Source organism: Eimeria necatrix, genomic scaffold, assembly GCF_000499385.1.
Source record: "Eimeria necatrix Houghton genomic scaffold, Enh_scaff105, whole genome shotgun sequence".
Classification (NCBI taxonomy): domain Eukaryota; phylum Apicomplexa; class Conoidasida; order Eucoccidiorida; family Eimeriidae; genus Eimeria; species Eimeria necatrix.
In genome coordinates, this window is record NW_013651850.1 from 63942 (window position 1) to 83002 (window position 19061).

Here is a 19061-nt window from a genome sequence, read left to right on the forward strand (position 1 = left end):
ACGGTGGCACAATGAAAAGCAAGGAACTTGCACGCAAAACTACGTCATCAGCAGATGGCACTCGTGCAGATGCACCGACATCAGGAGAAGCACAAGCGGATGCAGGAGAGGCTTGGGCTGATATATCTTTCGTGCCTCCAGTCAACTTTCTCGAGGTTTTACGGAAGCTGCGGCGTGCGGAGCAAGATCTCATCTGGAGCGCTAACAGCTACAGCACCGGGTGCAGCAGTGTCAACGACGTGTATATACTCTTGAACGCGGACTTGGACTACCGTAGGCGTGTCTGTACACTGCAGCAGCAAAGAGAAGGGTCTTTCTTTTCTGATCCTCAGCTTTTTGATGCCGCAGTTCCGGAACAGCAAGAGGTGTTACAGGAGCTGCGGCGCGTAGAGGCAGAACTAGCAACAGCAGCACCTGAGCCACGTCCAGGCTGCCTCTACAGGCTGGAGGAGCTGTATGTGTGCGAGCCCTGCGGGCGTGTTCTGTCGCCGCTCCAAGTAGGCAAGACCCGCACAAGGCTTAACCCTGAAGCGTTTAGACCTATATTATGGTGCATGCAATTACGGTACTTTGCAAAGCAGTAGGCGTGTACGGTTTGGAAGCATGAATGAACGCGTGGCTTGACGGGCGCATGCCTTCGGATCTGCGGTTTGTTGCTGTAGGTGGCAGAAGAGGTGGAATGCTACTTCTGTCCCGGTTGTTTGGAGCTTCTGCCTGTTGCTGAAGGGGCGGCCTGTGGCTTTCGCTGCAGCAAGTGTTTCAGCTGTCCCCGTTGCATGAACGGGTTGTCACTTTCTCGGAAAAAGAAGGATGAGGCAGAGCTGGGGCGATTAGGGCTGGCTGCGGGAAGCAGCCCGAGGATGGCATACCCTTTTACGTACAATGATGAGCGAGATGAGGATTTGTCTCTTGTGAGCCGGAGGCACGCAGCAGCCGCAGAAGAAGCCGAGGCAGCAGCAGAAGCTGCTGCTGCCGTCGATTATGCACCCCTCCTTGACTTCGCTGCAGCAGCCAAGGCAGCTGCAGCAAAGGCAGCCGCAGCAGCAGCCGAAGGACGGCGAATTGTTGCGGCAATGTGCGAGGGAGACCCAACAGCGGCACAGGGACGCGTGGACGAAGTGGGAGGATTTGCAGTTCCTGGGGCACCGCAGCGCTGCGATAGTCTGTTGTCTGTCCCTAGTCTAGATGGCGACACAGACGAAGCAGAAGCTCCTACTTCTCCTGATGCGCTTGAAGGTGACGAGAGTGACTCGGCTATAGCAGCAGCGGCGGGTTCAAGGGTAGGGCCTTACTGCAGCAGACAGCATGTGTATTTTTACTGTTGCAACCACTGCAGCTGGAGCTCGGAGATCTCAGGGGTCTCTTCGTGTCTTCCTGCTGCGCTGCCAGTGTTCGGGGCCCAAGGGGACAGAGCTGGGATGGCTACCTTTGCCTTTGGTGAAGTGCTGGACGTGCTGCAGCAGAACGCATGCGAGACGGAGAGGAGAAGGCAGCTGCAGCAAACAGTCAAGAGCCGGGCTGTTGCTGCGCTGATTGCCGCCGCAGCGAGCTCCAATCCACGAGATGCCAAAAGACGGTCAGCAGCAGGAACAGCGGCAGCAGCTGGTCACTGGAAAGTAAGCGATGCTGATGGGGCTGAGGCGGAAAGAGACAAACAGTTGAGGAACATAGACATCTGGTCGTACAGGAGGCCACCGAGCTGGTCCTTTGCTCCCCCCCGCGCCTCACTAGCAGCAGTCGCCGCGGGGCAGCACCTGCATTGCAGCGTTAAAGAAACGTTGGCCCTTGCTGCTGCAGCAAGACAGCAGCTGACAGGAGGGGGAACAGCAGAGCAAATAGGAGCAGCAGTGACAGTAGGAGAGCCGACAAAAGCAGGCGAAGCGGACGATGCTGGGTCTGTATCTTCGGTGTCCACAACGTCTTGGTGCAAGTGTCTCTATCCCTCATTTTCGCAGCCTTTGCATGCGGAGCAGCTCCTGGTAGACAGGGGTCACCCAGACGTCTCTACAGTGTACAGCGGGGGTCGCGTGGTAGCTGCAGCAAGGGGCTTGTGCATGCAGGAACGTGTAGGCCTGCAGCAGCTGCTGCAGTGCCCGGACTCTCTGGCGGCGGCAGCAGCGGGATGTTTGTTCCTGCCGCTAAAACGTCGGCTGCTGCTGCAGCGTCGCAGCAAGCGTTGCAACAGCTGCGGTAGGTTTGTGGTGAAGGCTGGCCTGGCTCTGGAGGGCGTGCCTCCTTTCCGCGTGAATAAGGCAGCAAACCTGTACCTGCCGACAGTGCAGTGCTGCGTGGGAGGCACCCAGCTCTACCTTTCGGAGGGTCGAACCGCTTGTGTATATTTGTCTTTGTCTAGCGCTGCAGACTCGCCCGTTATCGTGCGTCTCAGCTCCGCCATTGTATCATGCAGGCGGCGAATTCTACTGCAGCAGCGTTTGCAGCAGCTTCGCCAGCAACTACAGAAGCTGCAGCAACTGCAAGATGAAGAAGAAGAAGATGAAGAGCAAGACGAGTGCTGGTGGACTGTAGACTGGAACGGCGACTTGTCAGTACAACTAGCTGCCTATGATGAAGTCCTCGACGAATTAGAAGGTGCGGGAGGGGCAGGCGAAGGGGTCCTTCAAGATGTAGACCCATTAGAGACAAGAGACGCGGTGCTAATGCAGAGTGACCACACAGCGTTGCTAAGACTTGAGGTGCAAGTGCATCCCAACAGTAATGACAGACTGGGGCTGCTGCCCTTGGCGGCTGAAGTCAAATTGGGAACAGGTCTGGAGGCTCCAACATTTCAAATGATTATTGTCGCGGCTTTAGGCCCCATAAGGGGCTATGGAGACTCTCTGGCGTTCAAGCGCACAGAGTCAATTTGAAAAAGCGCCTCTAAATGCGGTTTTGTTTTCCAGTTTCCTGCTCCGCTTTTTTCAAAAGATGGCGCCAGGCAGCAAAAGAAAGCGGCAAATGCATCCCCGCACCCAAGCAGCGAGAGAAGCACGGTGGGTGGTCGAAAAAGAAAGTAATACATACATATACACGGACACACAAACTAGAGGAAGGAATAAGCAGGGGCAGTGAGACGTCGATGCAAAGGCAGGGGTATGGGAATAGAAAAGGACGGAAAATGGGAAGAGCAGAGGCAAGGGCGAGGCCTCAACGGTTCCTCAAATATAGAGTGCCAAGCTACAGATAAGGGGTGCAGATAAAGTCGAGAAGGTGTCTTCTAGATGGTAGAATGTACGCTGCGAAACAGGTTCGTGTACCCTTGGGGAGACACTGTAGGCAGGATACCTGGTTGAATGGGAAATCTGGAGCTCAAGGCGGCTTCAAAGAAAAGGAGAATAGATTTTCCTACTGACATGACTGCGCGTGGCGGCCTTTGAGGGAGCCTAATGGCTAGTTGATTCAACACCGAGGTTTCCTTCCATAGAGTGAGTTTCAGATGATCTGTCTCTTAAGCATTGCAAGCATTTCTGCATGCTGCTTTTGTGCTTGGAATGAGACTCTTGGGCTCCAGCCTCCAACTACTCTAGCAGTGACCGTGAATATAGGAAATCCAGGGGAGCTGGCGGAGCCAAAAAGGGGCGATGCAAGCTCAAAGAAGGACGGATGTACTGTCCAGTCACCTACGTAATCGATATCTGCACTTCAGGGCAACAGTAGCACCACCCATAGGTATTAGACTTTTGCTGCAGTTAGCTAATGTGGGACCCTGCCTACGAGAGTGATGACTAAAGTAAAAGTGTAATGTATCGGGTAACGGACCTTACTTGGGACGTGCGAGTTGGTAGGACGAAGTACCTGTCATCTACATGGCAAGTAAAACTAGGATGTCAGTTAGCATGAAATATATCAGTTAGTGGGCATTACCTAGTGGCGTGTCAGGCCACAAGGCCAGGTACCTCAAATCTACTAGGCAAGAGGAAGCTGGGCGGAGGGAGCCAGCATTATCACAGAGGGCCTATCATGGTGGCTTAAAATGGGAGCTTGTGGGGGCCACTTGCCCAGACAATGCCCACAATCAAGCAATGCACTGGTGAACTGCCGAAGCCGCCAATGCGCGTGCTCCCCAACAAGTGAGGGCGTGTTGCAGGGATACACTTTGCCTAGAATCCGATTGCGTTTGATAGGATTCAGCACTTTCTCTGCGTAAGTCTTCCGGGCAGTACGATCCCAATTGCAATAGCCTTGTTCGGAGAACGACATTAGATTCTCTTTTGCTGCTTGATTCTGAAAAAATCCTTCACGCCATTAGCATCATTACAGCGTGTACCTGCCTTTCAGTTCTTTTATAGTCGAGCGGGTGGCGCACCCCTACGGGCCTGCGGTAGCTCTAGGCACTGTAGTTGTGTTCGGGATGGCTTTTTCCCCATGTGTGGCTCTCTCCGTCCGAGTGAGGCGTTTGTAACTGCCATCGGGTAAGGAAACACCCTTGCCTTTCTTAAATATAGAGCACTTGGGACAAGCACGGCCTTGCATTGGCGTGCTGCGTTGGAATCTGGCCACAAGCAGCATGCTTCGTACTGCCTTACACCTGCGGGATATTCACTGCATTGGAAACGGTGCTGCCACAACTGCCCTCAAAGCAACAAGTGGCTGGGACGAAATTGGAAGCTCGGGTTTCTCTAACTTCGCCGACGCGGTAGACAGCATTAGGGTTGCGAAGGAATTTAACCTCATAGATCATCTTCTAAGAAAGTAGTCAAAGCACCCAGCAGTAAGTTGAGGAAGAAGACTTAGAATACTGTCTCCTATAGAATCTGCTGGCGCCTCTGCCGCAGTGCCCAGACCTTCGTGTCTTCGCTGGCGTTCCGGTACATTGGCAGTTTGGTGGACGCTGAAGGCACCAACAAAGTAACTGTGCTAGACACTAACTTCCCTTAAGTATTCGCGCCCTCGAGCTGAAGCTCAGCTGCCCTTGCGGGCAGACCAAAGAATGGCTTGAAATTTGCATTTGCATAGGTGTTTTCGCAATGGACAACATAGACGGCAGACGGCGTGCACGATAAATAGACCGTGTTGGATTTCAATGGTCTTTTCGAGTAAGAAATGTAGCAATTACGAGACCGGTTTCTGTGCTGCATTTGGCAGCGTCCAAAACATTCTATGACAGTTACTTCGAGGCTGGAGCGACATGAGGTACGGCTTGCATTTTGGAGTAATAAATTATTCACAGCTGAAAACGGATATGGTACCATTAATCAGGGTTATCTTTAGAAAGCTACACTCATTCGGTAAGGCTCCGAATCCGAAACCATAGTGTGGGTCCTGCCAACCGGCACGGCAACAGTGTGAAGCTCCCCAGATGGAAAAAAAATTGAATCATAATCACCCTGACGTGAAGCTTCTGTAGATACAAAGCAAGTCGGCTTGTGGACATCAAGATTACGCTTCTTCAATTACAAAGGTAGGATGGACAAAAACTTAATTGGATTATCTTCGCACGCAGCTTCATTATCAAACCGTCTCGGTGATGACAGCAAGATTAGACGTCTCCGACCGGAGACACAATGTAATTTTACTCAGGCTTTCCCGCAGTAAGGTTTTGACTTTGGGGGTCGCCTTCCCTCTCGTGTGCACCATCCCAGCGGTTAGTCGGCCGGAAGGTTTGTGTTTAAGGTGTTTTCTAGCATTGCAGCGACCAATCTTGGCATCCAAATATTGACTTAGCTGCTCCATGACGATTGAACATTATGAGCAGGTTGCGAATGTAAAAGCCGAGCACGGTTTGAACTCTTTGCTCTGAAGCTGTGGGACCATCAAGATGCTTTGTGGGGAAGTGCAACTTACGGTGTTTCTTCGTTGAAACTACCGTTCCATGTTTTCACTTTTATTCGCTTTCATTTAAGCTGCAAAATAAGCACCTAATTTCGTGCTTTCTTGTTGCTTGCAGTGGTCTAGCATTGATCGATGTTCCCTACTGCGTTACCGGTGTCCGGTGGTTCTGAGTGCGGTGCGGAGCTTTGGATTTTTGCTTGAAATTATATAAGCTGCCTTTTACTAAAAGAACTTTGCATTGTCTCTTTTGTTGTGGTAGACCTCTGCGCCATTGGTTTAAAGTTATTCTGTCCAGTAGTTTGGTTTGATGATTCTGTCCACCTCATTTTCTTGCCAATGGCATTCGAAAACTCCGAGGCCACGACACATGTGACGGCCGAGTCAGCAATTTCTAGCCTTGAATATCTGCCTCAAACTTTTCGGATCCAGCTGGCATCTCGAAGACCCGGTCTGACTCGCGGTATTTTTGCGATGTCTGTCGTTCTGACTGTCCTTGCATTCTTCATTACTGCCTGCGCCCACCACCTGAAGAGCCAGAAAAAGGCCAATGCATTTTCAAGGAAGCTAGCACACCAAGTGCGCTGCCCAGCGTCAGCACGTTGCAATTTCATAACACTACATGGAAATGCATCTGCGCCGAACTTTGCGGGTAGTATATGGAGTGAAAAAACAAATCTCCCTTAGAGTTTTGCGAAGTTTATGGCCCACTACCAGCTCTGCGCCTTCATTGCATCATGTGGTGCTAGCGGGAAAATTGAGTTGCAGTGAATGCGCTATGTGTTTTTTCCTCGTGAGCCCACGCATTCTGCAGATCGGAATGCTCGTTTAACAGGACGCGTACCTACCTTACCTACATATGAAGAGGCATGTGGGAGCCAAGACAATAGACGATTTTTGAGTGGTCCTAGGCATACACAAGTTGCACGACGCAGCACGGAAGGAGGCATAGCAGGACCGCTGTTAACGACAGCAGTAGGTGCAGTACAGCAGTTTATTCGTTCTCTGCTTCGCGTTCCCCCCGAGATTTCCGCCGAGTCGATCTACACTTTCCCAGAAATTCAAGACTACCAGGTGACGCTTTTGTTCCTACCAAAGTTTCAACACTGCGTAGAGCTTGTCAGTGTGCCTTGCGAGTAATTCATGTAGACTGACTACGCATTTTATCCTTATCGCCTGTAGCATTTCTTGCGCAGAAATTGTTCCCAGAGCTCGCTAGTATTTGCAGGCAAGAGCTGGCTTACTCAAAATTTTGGATTTTGTGAAGGGTCTAGGGAAGTCATGTCCTGCTGCGGTGGAAAGTGAGAACTGCAATTCCTTTAAGCTGCAAGTGCTGTCGTAACAACGATCCTGTGCTAGTGAATTGTTCACGACCTCGAAGGCTTGTCTTTCTTTTCCTCCATTTGAAGTAGATGTGTAAATCGCCGTCAGAGCTGCAAGGCTCGGCAGAGGCGATTTGCCATGTACTGAAGTTGCTGCTTTTAGTTTTAGTTGTAGGAGAAGAAACGAATTTTTTCACACTGTTATGGAGTAGCTAAGTGACCAGGCGGGCCCAAAATGACCAGCTTTATTATCTGCTTTCGATGTGGGACTTGCAGGGACGTTTAGCTTAATTTTCTGCGGAGCACTCTTTGAGGTTCATGTTCTTCAACTAGTAAGGCGAGCATGAGCAGTTTCTGGAGTTTGCAGACAGTATGATTTAAACTTAATTTCCCCTGTGGTTTCATGTGTCTATTCTTAACCTGTTTCTGAGCAGTTTTTGCGGCGAGGTTCGTTGGATATAGAAGTGAGTGAAACGATTTCTGAAAAAAAGTCTTTCTTATTTAGACGCTTTGCTACCGCGCCATAGAAGTCCTTTTTCCACTTGGCTGGGAGCCAGTAATTTCCCTAGATCTTATCCACTTTGTATCATTGCCGGTGCTTCTTGCAGGATCTACGGGCGTTCGCAGCTGAATTGGAAAGCTTTCTCACAGGGGCAGTTCATCTACTTTTGAGGTTTCGTTGTAAGCTCAAATGCAGGTTGCAGTGGCATTGGTTTGGCTATCTTGCAGAAGTGTCTCTGCTCCTTTCGCCTTGCATAACTCGCCCGCTTCTCGGGTGCGCCCGTTTAGCTAAGCGAACAATTCATGATTGGTGGAAAGTTAGCTTAATATTTCGAAATTTGCCTGCTATTTGTGCATACGCAGCGCTGGACACGTGCAAGACTAGATTCAAACTGCGTGCAGATGATGCAGATCCTGCACGCGGCACGATTTTCATATTTGTTTCCGGTGAGCATTCTCACAGGCTAAGGAGATGTTTTATTCCACAAGAAAATTGCCAGTATAGCTATAGCCCGACACGCAGACGGCATGCTTGGTAATGCGAGACGTAAGGATAATATTCCACAATTGCTTTCTGTCGAGGAGCTATGGGGTGAGTATGTTTCGGTCTCTTCCATAATGTTTCGTCGAGTAACGTTTTCTTCGCAGCGATGCGTCCCCCGGCCTATGGAAGTCATTAATAGCCCTTTTATCACTCGGTCTCGAGCGCATCCCTAAGGCGATTGAAGCAACGGAAACTATGAAATGGAGAGCTCCGCGCTGATATCGTTGGATTTTACGTAGGAGAAGTCTGCATAGTTGACCGTGTTGTTGGCTTTCCCGCATTGCCTGAGGGATGCAAAAGCTACAGATTATAGCGCATGACAGTTATGTGAGGTAAAAGCTCCTACGGGACAGCTGTGCTTTGGGCTCTATTTTTTTGTAGATTTGCTGAGCAAGTTTCGCTTGTTTTCCTGGTTCGTAATAATTTACGCATTTTTAATCGTCCGCAGTCTACTATCCTCTGTCATATTCCATGCACCAGATCAAGTGCCTCGATTTAGTGCAAGCCCATGAGCACTGTGGCATATGCCACTCAGACTGCTTAGAAAACAGCCCCGTGCGTAGTATGAAGTCGTTTCTAGCATGGAGATCAAGCCAGTCATGGTTTCCAGATAAGCACCGCGTCGAAAGAAACGCACTCAGCAAACCTATATCGCGACTCTCCTTCTCTCACTGGGGTTTGCCCGGCTTCGGACCAACTAGAGGAACATGAATAAATTGAAACTCGTGACGTTTCATTGAAATCGAAGTAGCTCTAAGCAACATGTGCTGCAATGTGAGGAAAGACATCAGGAGAAGGGATATGAGCGAGCTAACGCTAGGAAGCAGAAGGCAGTCTACTGTCGATGAGTGTACGGCGGGATTGCAACATTCAGATCTGCACTGTTACGTAAGAATATTTCAATAAACGACTGAATCAGACATCCTAGTGCAGGGAGAATTCGTAGCGGGGCATGCATATAAAGGGGTTGCGCGGTAGATGATTGGGATACGCAATTTTGAAGCCAAACTAAAAGCAAAGGCATGCGATTTCAAAGTACTTTCTACGTGGAATATGTGTGCTACAGGGGAAACTCCCAAGGGCAAGTGGAATCCTTGCGCGAATAACTGCATCATGCTGCCGAGCCGTTCCTACTTTTTGAGATACAACTGCGCAGTAGCAAGGCCAGGGAGTAGCAGCCTGAGCGTTGAGAGGAGATAAAGGAATAGCTTCTACTGTGCACTTTTGGCATGTCGGCTCCTGCACTAGCGTGACTAGGCTGGCAATGGTCCCAAACCGTAGTAGAGGGATTTAGTGAGTGAAGCCAATACCGTCCATATCCTCTGTGTGTCATTTGCGAAACTTAGTCTTGCGCCAGTGCTTTTAGGTTGTCCCTGCCTTTTCTGCTATCAGTTATGTTATTGCAGCGTGTGCAATATCTCTTGGCTTTTTGTTACTGTTTTCTACTACGGTGAATGGCTCACTGTAAATACAAGAGCAAACAAAAAATAGCACTGCGGAAAACACAACTTGTACCGGGGAAGAGGAACGGCTGTGCAATGAGTGTTAGACCCTGCTGGAAGGCAAGCATTTCCATAATCGTTGGCAGGAAAGGAGACGTATCTGGCTGCAAAACTGTTCTTCATGACAATTATTCATCAGGAGCTCACAACTATTTTAACAGCTTTTGAGCATTCCTCACATGAGATTCTTGCCAGACTCGAAAGTTGTAGCACCTGCCCATGTGGCACGCTGTACGTTAGCTTCAAGTTACATCTGGAGGCCGGTAAGGCCACGATTTGATAGGTCAAAAACAGAAGGCCAAGCCATGCAAAATTACGAGATGTAGCACCTATCAAACCTCACATGTTGTCACCACAGACTGGCTGCGCTGTTCTACGTGCCTTCACAGCGCGTTGGTCTAAAAACAACCTTGAAAAGTCGCCATCTTTTGGCGTGAGAAGCAAGTTCGAGATGTTGTTGGCTGCAGACTTATTCAAACTTTTTGGAGATAATGTCGCATCAAAGAGTGAAAGAGTGAAAGAGTGTAGACTTTCCGCCCGAAGCGTTCCAAAAGAACAAACGGTTGGGAGGATTATCTACGTCCACGAGCTGCAGCTTCGGTGCCTCTTGCCAGCCGCGAACTGCAGGCTTAGATACAGAGTGCCCTTGCCCTAACCGCTCGAGAACTAAGTCCCTGTGAATAGTGAGTACTTCTAGCCAACTTTTCAATCTTGTCATTCTACATATTCTGAGCAATATGACTCTGCAGGCTACTTCGGGACTACTTTTTCTAGTAATGTTCACTACAGGGCTAAAGAGCCTAGGAAGTTTGTCACGGTGCTTACTTCATCGTAGCATGGCGTTTGCTAGTGTGTAGAGCATTACGTGTAGGATTGCCTTTCGGCAATCAAATGTTCAAGAGCATGCGTTAGGCTAAAAGCTCCGCCACTGCCACGGGAGGACGGTGGCACAGCCAAATGGTCCGCTACGCAGCTTGAATCCCGAAATTAAGTAACTCTGATTCATGTGGTTCACAGATTTTATGCTGTGTGGGCATGAAAGAAGCAGATGTTCGGGCGGGCTGGTTGCTAGTCCGTTACTGTTGTACGCATCACGCTTTTCGGGCACATGCTCCAAAATGGTCCCTGAACTATTACTGGTGTGGACTGCCGCTCATCAATGTGAAGTGTGAGACATCTCACACGGTCCCCATTCGTATTGCACCAAACCCAGCTGAGTGCCTGTGTGGTTTCCTAGTGCCGAATAACATACACTCTGCTGCACCACTGCACAGTGACTACCAAGATCTAATTCTACAAAGCACTTTCCTAAAGAATGAACTGAGAGTAATAGTGAGGCAAATGGGACTGGTCTAAGCAGGTTAATGCCCTAGCCCTCGCAGTGCGCAGTGTCCCTGCTTTCTACTAGCACTAAACAATGTTATTGGCTGCGGTATTCGCAGCCAATAACATTGTTTAGTACTCCCATCGAACCCCTCTTTTTTAATTAAATGTAAAAAATGGGCTTCGAGAAGGCACCAAGTTCAGTTTAGATAGCCTCCCAACGCCAAATTCGTGTTCCATTGTCTGAGAGCAGCTGAGCTAAGGCGAATCATCTGGAAGTCGACGCTTCGGAACTGTAAGAAACAATAGGGATACTCCCTAAAAGTACAAATAGATCGAGAGAATCAGAACAACGACTGTGTCTTCGACATCTTGCATCCTGTACGACGGCTCCTCACGGAAGCTTTTGCTTCTGGCTTGAGCGCAGCAATAAAGCTGCACTCAAGTGCTCTCCGAAACTGAAAAAGCAGGCAGAAAGAAGCTTCAGGCTTGTAAATCTGTTTCCACGTACGAGCTGAGCTAGGGTTCTATAAAATCTGGCTGGGAACAGCGCCTGCAACCCAAGACGAATCCCTCCGAGCAATGGCCCCCGATAATAACACGAGGCCTTCTACCCATAATCCGTTCACCTTTAGGGTTCTTTTACGTAGTAAGTGAGTCATTAAAGGCCTAGAAAAACACTCAGAAGTACATGACGTATTTGAGCGTGTGGGAGCGGGTAGACGATCGCTGCTACTGTTCAGCTTTCATTAGTGATAAACTCCATCGCCCCGAACCCTACATCAAACCTAAAAAAATGTCTCCACCACTATCTTGTAATCATTGTGCATAATGATGCCTCCTTGGAAATTGATGTTTTCGGCATCCAGGCTCAAAGAGCACTAAGCGCGCTTCCCATGTCCTCACTGCGTGACCGAGCTTGTGGTTGCCTTGAGCAGAAATGGCTCTCCATATACTTTCGCACTGGCAACTGACGACTAGTGGATGGGTCCATGAAAGTTTCTTGCCCGCGGAATTTCTTAGATGGTTCCAAACTCTTCGTGCTCAATATATAAGTGGTGCTGCATTCATTGTCGCACTATGTACAATGTTACCCTGCGCACACGATTACGTGCACAAGTTTCTATTGGCAGTCTCCACTCGAATGATGTTAGTTAGTTATGCAATTAATATTTAGTGAACTGATGTCACAATCTACAGAGACTGCCAGCCTGTGTCATTGATTGCGGCAAGCAGCACCTTGCTGCTGACGTGCACAGACAGACAATCATTACAAGCTTTCTCGCGGGTTGATTTGGATTTGAACAAACAACACTACATTAAACTCCCATATTGAGCTGTGGATCACTCAGTGCTGTTCTCCTACGTCATATTGTCAAGTTGTCCCGCATCGTAGATCCTCATACAGGCATCCCTACGGCCTCTCGCATATACATGCAGAAATAGCCTTCATCCTGCCCAATATTCCCCTGCATCGTTGCTACATTGGGTTTTTCGGACTACATTAGGGTCGCTCCATAGGCCGCTCCTTCCTTCGTTTGCAGCGACCTAGAACTCGTGCAACAATTCGGCAAAGGCTACTGAAATCACGCCACATCTCCCAGTTCCCGGAATGATGGCATATGACACAACCAACGTACAGGAAAACAGTGCGATGGAGGATTTTGCTTTTGATTCGGAGCCGCTGCCTGCATTCTCCTCTTTAACCACGGCAAGGATTGCGAAGTCACCTCTAGGCCTACTGGCCCTTGGCTGCACCTTGACTCTGCTTACGTTCCTCATTGCCTCCTGCGCCTTTCAGCTAATACAATCCAAAGACCCAGCTGCCTCGCCAAGAAGGCTTGCTAACCGAGTGCGATATTGAGTGTGCCCGACATAACAGACTGCCCGCAACAAATGCGAGCACTTGCTTAGCATTTCCTGTTAACGCCTCGAAAGATTAGGGAAGGGGGCCTCTGTATGTCTGTGTATCGTAAGACTTTTTGTGTCTTGGCTTATTGCAAAGCGATAAGCGCGGTGTGATGCATATGAGGAATTGGCAGTTCATGTGTTTGCCTGTCCCCTCACTTTAGCGGCCGCACTGTCCAGACTCAGGACAACCTTCATCGTCCCTGCATGACGATGAGCCGCGGGGTCGTGGGGCGCGACATAGAGGAAATGGAATGACCTCACCAGGGGCTGCTAGGAGACCAGAGGGTGACCAAGGTGACAGATTAACAAGATATGGGCTAGCGGCAAGTAACGCTGCCAGTGAAATAGCAACAAGGGCGCGAGCTGCAGTGGCATCTGCAGTCTCAAGAGCAGCTAACATTTTTTCTAGTCCTGGTCGTGCGCCTCCTGAGCAAATAACTATCGACGCGGTCTACGATTTCCCACGAATCGACAGCCCACAGGTACTCCCCGCACACGTGGCATAGGCGCAAAACTGCAGCTTACTGATTTGGCCATTCGGTTTCCCGCAATTGTAGAGGAGGTCCAGTTCACCCTTTTAGCATTGATGTGGAATTTTTTCTCAAGGGAAAACAAGCGACTAAAAATTGGGATTCAATGTGCCTGTGCTTGCTTACAGGGGAAGTCAGGATTGTATGAAGTCCTACTGTTTCTGGGAGGATTACAGACCCCACATGAAGAGCTGACTGAACGTAAGATCTGTGAAGGTTTGGTGCTGCAAATATAGCGGCAATGCGTGATCGAGCCGGTAGAAACTTACTCGCGATTCCTTGCTTCCCCCGCGCTTCCCTGCACATATTGTAGGAAACTCTGGAATTGTCCGGGTGGAAGAATTGTGGCCTTCACGTGCCATTTGCGCCATTTCCTTTGTAAATGCATCACAACGAGAGATGGGAAGTTGGGCCAGAAAAAAGAAAACTGATAGAAGGGATGCTATGCATTTCACGTCAGCTGGTTTGTTTCAGTGTGAAACATACAGGGACATTCAGTTTTGTACTCTGGGAAAATCTATTCGAGATCACCCTCACTGAACAGGTGAGATTTGCACATGCGCATTTTGCATGTAGAAGCAGCGTGGTTTCATGAATTTTCGGGTGCACGCATTATTTTGTGTATGTAGCCATGTGTGTCTGCGCAGTGTAGCTCCCCGGGATGGCCAAGCGGAGAAGTACGTTGGTTTTGCTTCCATGAGCGGCTACTGGAAAGCATCGTAGATCATTTGCGTTCTTTCTGCTTGTGTTTTCCCATATTGTGTTTCGAGAATTACTATGGGACACCGATGACCTATTGCTGCTTTCTGCGCTCTGCACTTCTGCCTCAGAATTTGCGAAATATCGGGAAAAAATTGGAAAATCATTGCCTAGATGCACTTGAGACTCTAATAGAAAATCCAGGTAGTTTCAACAGCTTTTTACGATTCCGGACTGCACTTGTGATATCTCAAATACTTCTATCACCAAATGCATTTGGAGGTGCCTTGGAAGCTGGTCTTTGAATGATTGGCTTCTGGGCATGTTTGCTTGCCTCTGTTTGATCCACAGAGGCGTGCAGCCACTCTACTCGCGCCGAGTTCATCACACGTAAAGGATCGAGTGTGCTCGGTCATATTAGTATGAAGCTTGTTGGTAAGCTTTATTTCCAGCTCGAATTCAAGCTGTACTCACCAGAAGTATGGTACAGCAGATGTTCATCATTCCTAAATAGAACGGCAAACTGCATAATGCGCAGACAGAAAGGCACCGCCCGCTAAGGGAAAATTTGGGAACTCGAATACGAAGTGATATTTCCTCTGATAGAACTGTAGGCTGTTCCATGGTGGTTTTGTGTCATGCCATAGTCTGCCTTTGGATTGGACTCTCTTCGCAGCGCTGCGCCCCCCTCCTTACAGTTGATATCTTCAATACTTCAACTGCAACCCACAAGACCTGAGCAGAAGAGAGCGAAGAAGGCTTCAAAACCGTCATATACAAAGTTGCGCGCCGACACCTTCGAGTTTTGCGCAGCAGATATCGCCGCATAAAGATGCTCTGGTGGCCTGTCTGCATGTGGGCAGCGCAAAGAGCAGCGCGAACCACTTCAGTTGAGTTCTTTCCTGAAGAATCGGTTTTGTAGAAGGCGTTTGTGCAGTTCATCAGGAGGGAAGAGCCATTCAGTGCAGGCAGAAAGTGCATGAACAGTGTCTCCAGGATTCTGTTTTTTTTTTTTATCCACAGAAGTTCCCCTTGCGCTGTACTGCCTGTTCGAAAACCATTTTCCCCTCAGCCTCCCCCGATGAGTATGTTTTCTTGTCTTTTGTGTGCACTGCATTGCGGCTAAATTGATGTGCTAGGGATAACATAGCACGATTTTATGCAGAGAATCACCTCTCAAAAGGGCAAACTTTGCTGTGCAGTGCAAATCAGGTTTTCATGTGAAGGCCAAGTTCGTAAGGCCGGCTCAGCTCTACCCGCTACTCTTCATGGCGGATAACACCTTGACAGTCGCACCAAATATGCTGTTGGTTTCGTTGTGAAAACGTCGTTTGGGTGCAAACTCGAACTAGAGGATGACATGCAGCTGTGGCTCAATGCCTAATACTTTTAACGCTTCTTTCACTTAGCCCAAGCACCCCACCACCTGAGAGGGATTTGGCAAGCCCTCGGAATGCAGTGAATGGTTGCCAGATATGTTCGCGGGCCTCATCGCCAAAAAATGCCATTTTGGGAGGTTCCAGGGCTCCGCATTTCTGATGTATAATTTGGGCTTATGCATACAAGCTTATTCGCTTCAAGAGGACGTCTCGCTTTCTCCTTTGTGTTTACTTTTTACGTATTACATGGCCTAAAGACTTCTGAGTATTTAAGCGCAAGCAGTAACTGTTTAGGATCATACAACCGGAACAGATAGCAAAAAACGCAGGCAGTGGCGCTTGTTTTTCTGCTGTTGAGAGTCGTACTTCGTGAGTATTGCCACAGTTAGAATCCCTTCGTCAGTGTAAGTAGAACTTCTGACGGCTAAGCAGAGGCTCTAAGTAAGACTTTTTTAGGTAGGTCTTTGCAGACAGCGAGGGGCTTCTGTAAACATATGCCCTGTTCTGAGGTTGCCCTCTGCCTCCCCCGCAGGCTTCCCAAATGCCTTTGCTCAGTTCCTTGGCATTTTACCGAATTCATGGCCGCCCGATTTAGAAGGCAAAGCACTTTTTGTGGTTTTGCCTCCTCAGCAACTCCCACGAGCTTACTTGAGAACCAACGCACTGCGATTTTAGCTAAATTTAACTGACATTTTTTTTTTTTACAGTGGTAGAGCCAGATGCTGACGTCGTTTACTGCTGATAACTGGGCTGCTGGTTTTAAGCGCTAGCATGCTGGAAATATTTTAATCGGCACTTGCAAGCAAAGCGGAGCTGTTCAATTGTTGTGCTCTGTCATTCAAGCTCTGCCTCCATTTGTGGCCTTGTTTCTTCTCCAACTCAGAAGTGGACGCCATGCTCCTCTATGACCTTGCGAAATTCCTTTATGTCCGGGACTTCAGTAAATAATGACATCATCCTGAGTCCCTAGAAGTCAATATGACAAACGAAAGAGGGCATTTTACACCCGTAGTAGAGGTCTAGCAAAGTGGAAGTGCCACCGGGGCTCGGCCTAGCAAGGCGTTGCTGCTGCAAGAGGAAAGTGGGATACTGATCGTGACATAGCACTTCCGCTACTCGTGCAGAAACACGAACAAAACTCTAAAATTACCGTCAATGTCTTCAGACCGTTGAGACTAGTATGGTTTCTGGGAACGGGAAGTAAACGAATGAAGTTGGCCCCCACGGGGACAAGGTGAAATCGTCACGCTCACCCTTTGAACTCCGCGTACATATTCTCCCTTGTATAACAGGCAGATATATGCTGCAGAGACTGAAACTTCGCATCCGCAAAATGCGAGAAGAATGCCTCCTAGTAAGCGACGTGCGTCACAGAAGTTGCTGAAACGGAGTGTGCTATTCTGATGCAGAACCCTGCATACGAATTAGTTTAAATTGGTGAATGCCTCGCGATTGTCTTCTACGTTATCTTGTGCTTTTCAATGCACGCAAGTGTGCTGTGTAGCTCCACCAAGCACGACAAAACCGAAATACTTGGGACAAACTGGCTCGACGTTTGTTTCCAATTCCGCCATGGGCAAAACGAATACAGTAAAGTACCGTTTTCAGTTCAAAGCACCAAATATCTGAGGAAGCCCGTTACGTGGGTTTTCAAGAACTTGGTGTCTCTTGCACATCTGCTCTTTATCTGTGCAGAATTGCAGGTACACCTATGGATGCCTCTAGATGCGTTGTGCCTGGACCAAGCTCACGTGAAGTCGCCACCGTGTTTTCAACGTGCAACAGCATGTAATCTCCGAGCACATTTTTTCTACGAGGAAGGGAGCACTGCGTTATGCTTTCCCCTAGATATACCGGATAGATCCTCCATCTCTGCCAACGTGCTATGCCTGTGAAAAGCCTGGGGGAGCTGCGGTATTTTGGAAAAACTCTGCTCCCCAGCTGGCATCTTGACCAGATGTACTACACTTCCATCAAGAGATGGCGTGCGTGCTGCATTTTTTGTCACTTTTGGCGCATAGATTGCTTTGAAGTTGCAGATTTTCTCACGTAATAATTAGCTCTTTTGCCCGACGCTTGGCGAATATTAGGCGTAGTCAAGTCACCATTATTGCTGGATACGCTCAAAGATATACCAGATGAAAACGTTTAACTTTTCACTTTTAAGGCGCTTAAGATTTAGAACATCGAAGGTCGATGTCAATGCATCCAAATAAACTTACTGTGGATAGGCAAAACTAAAATGAGTTAAGACTGCGAAAAAGCTCACATTCTATTAATGCTGCTTCAAAGACTTGTTCATGAGAAGGGCAAATAGAACTGTAGGGACAAAACAATTTCTGGTGAGGCCCGAAGTAGGTTCGTTTTGTGAAGAATCCTTCGGTAGGTAAGGCTCATATAAGTGCGCCTATAGAGCATTCCACCATACTCCCAAACTACATTGAACTCTCGAGGATGTGTTACCGGTGAATACTGGTCACTTCCAGGGTGATGATGACCGTGTCTGTGAATTTGGGAGTGATTACGGTGTAGTGCGTAAAATTGTGCCTAAGTCTTTGGAAAATTGGACATGGTGGATACTGGTGAGCAGCTGTAGGGCGGAGTTCTTGAGCTTGTAGTGCAACTGCCTGACTGGCAGTAACGGTTACCCCTGGGCTTGTCTCGCTCTGAGTTAGCAGACAGGGCCCGTACTTGTAGCACTAGATACATTTTACAGCTTTTTCTCTTTTCCCCAAGCCTTGACAGTTGAATGTGCTTTGGTCATGATTGAGCAATACGGCGTCGATGGCGGCGTTCCAGCCGCACAGGCACGGGTATAGCGGCAAGATGGTCATTTTCCTTGGGGCGTTCCTGCAATTCAGTTGATTCTAGAGCACTTAGCTTTGCTGAGTTCGAATGCTCCGCCAGTGGTCGATTGAGTGCACTTCTATGTCTCTGCCTTGCTCTGTTCACGTCTGACTAGCCCACTGTGTAGACTACTGAACGGTACGTGAGGGTGTCGTGGGCGCACCATATCACCAGGAGCTTTATGGGTAATGCGGCTTTTTCGATATCCTTCCGCAGCAACCTCCCCAACGGAACGCGTAATCTGTGTGTTGGCAACATTTTTCAAATTAAGCGTCGAAAAATTTGAAATTGATTGGAATGAGGTATAGGGAGCAGCCTTTCCGTGAACACAGTCTTTGGCAGACCCGAAGCTGGTCTTGGTGCTGGTCTGGAAAGCCACGATTCCCTCATGGCTCCATCTTCCAGAAAATTATACGTAGGTATACATTATGTGTAGGAATGTATGTAACATTTCTTCAAATGCCTATCCCGACGTATTTCTGTAAATGCACGCATATTTGCTGTGCCGCTGGCTACTTCTCTGTAGGTGGACCGTCAGAACATGCCGAAGAACCTGTTCAAAGGAGACTACGGAAATGGAAACATAATATAATCATTGCAGAATGCTGAGTGCCAAATTAATATGCATAATAAGGAGAAAGCAAAAACGCTATTGCACAGAAGTGGAGTGCACAGTAAGGCAAGCACTTCGTTGGCTGGCGGTTGATACGGACTCCAGCTGCCTGCAACAAGCAATT

The 19061-nt window shown here is 48.6% G+C and overlaps 1 protein-coding gene across 1 annotated transcript; it reads left to right on the forward strand.

Annotated features, from left to right (window-relative positions):
• Positions 1-11: 11 nt before the first annotated feature.
• ENH_00002030 (dynactin subunit 4, putative) lies at positions 12-2867 on the forward strand (the record flags this gene model as incomplete). Its single annotated transcript, XM_013578207.1, has 2 exons — positions 12-497; positions 663-2867. 2 exons carry the CDS (start codon positions 12-14, stop codon positions 2865-2867), a joined length of 2691 nt encoding a protein of 896 aa, XP_013433661.1.
• Positions 2868-19061: the final 16194 nt, after the last annotated feature.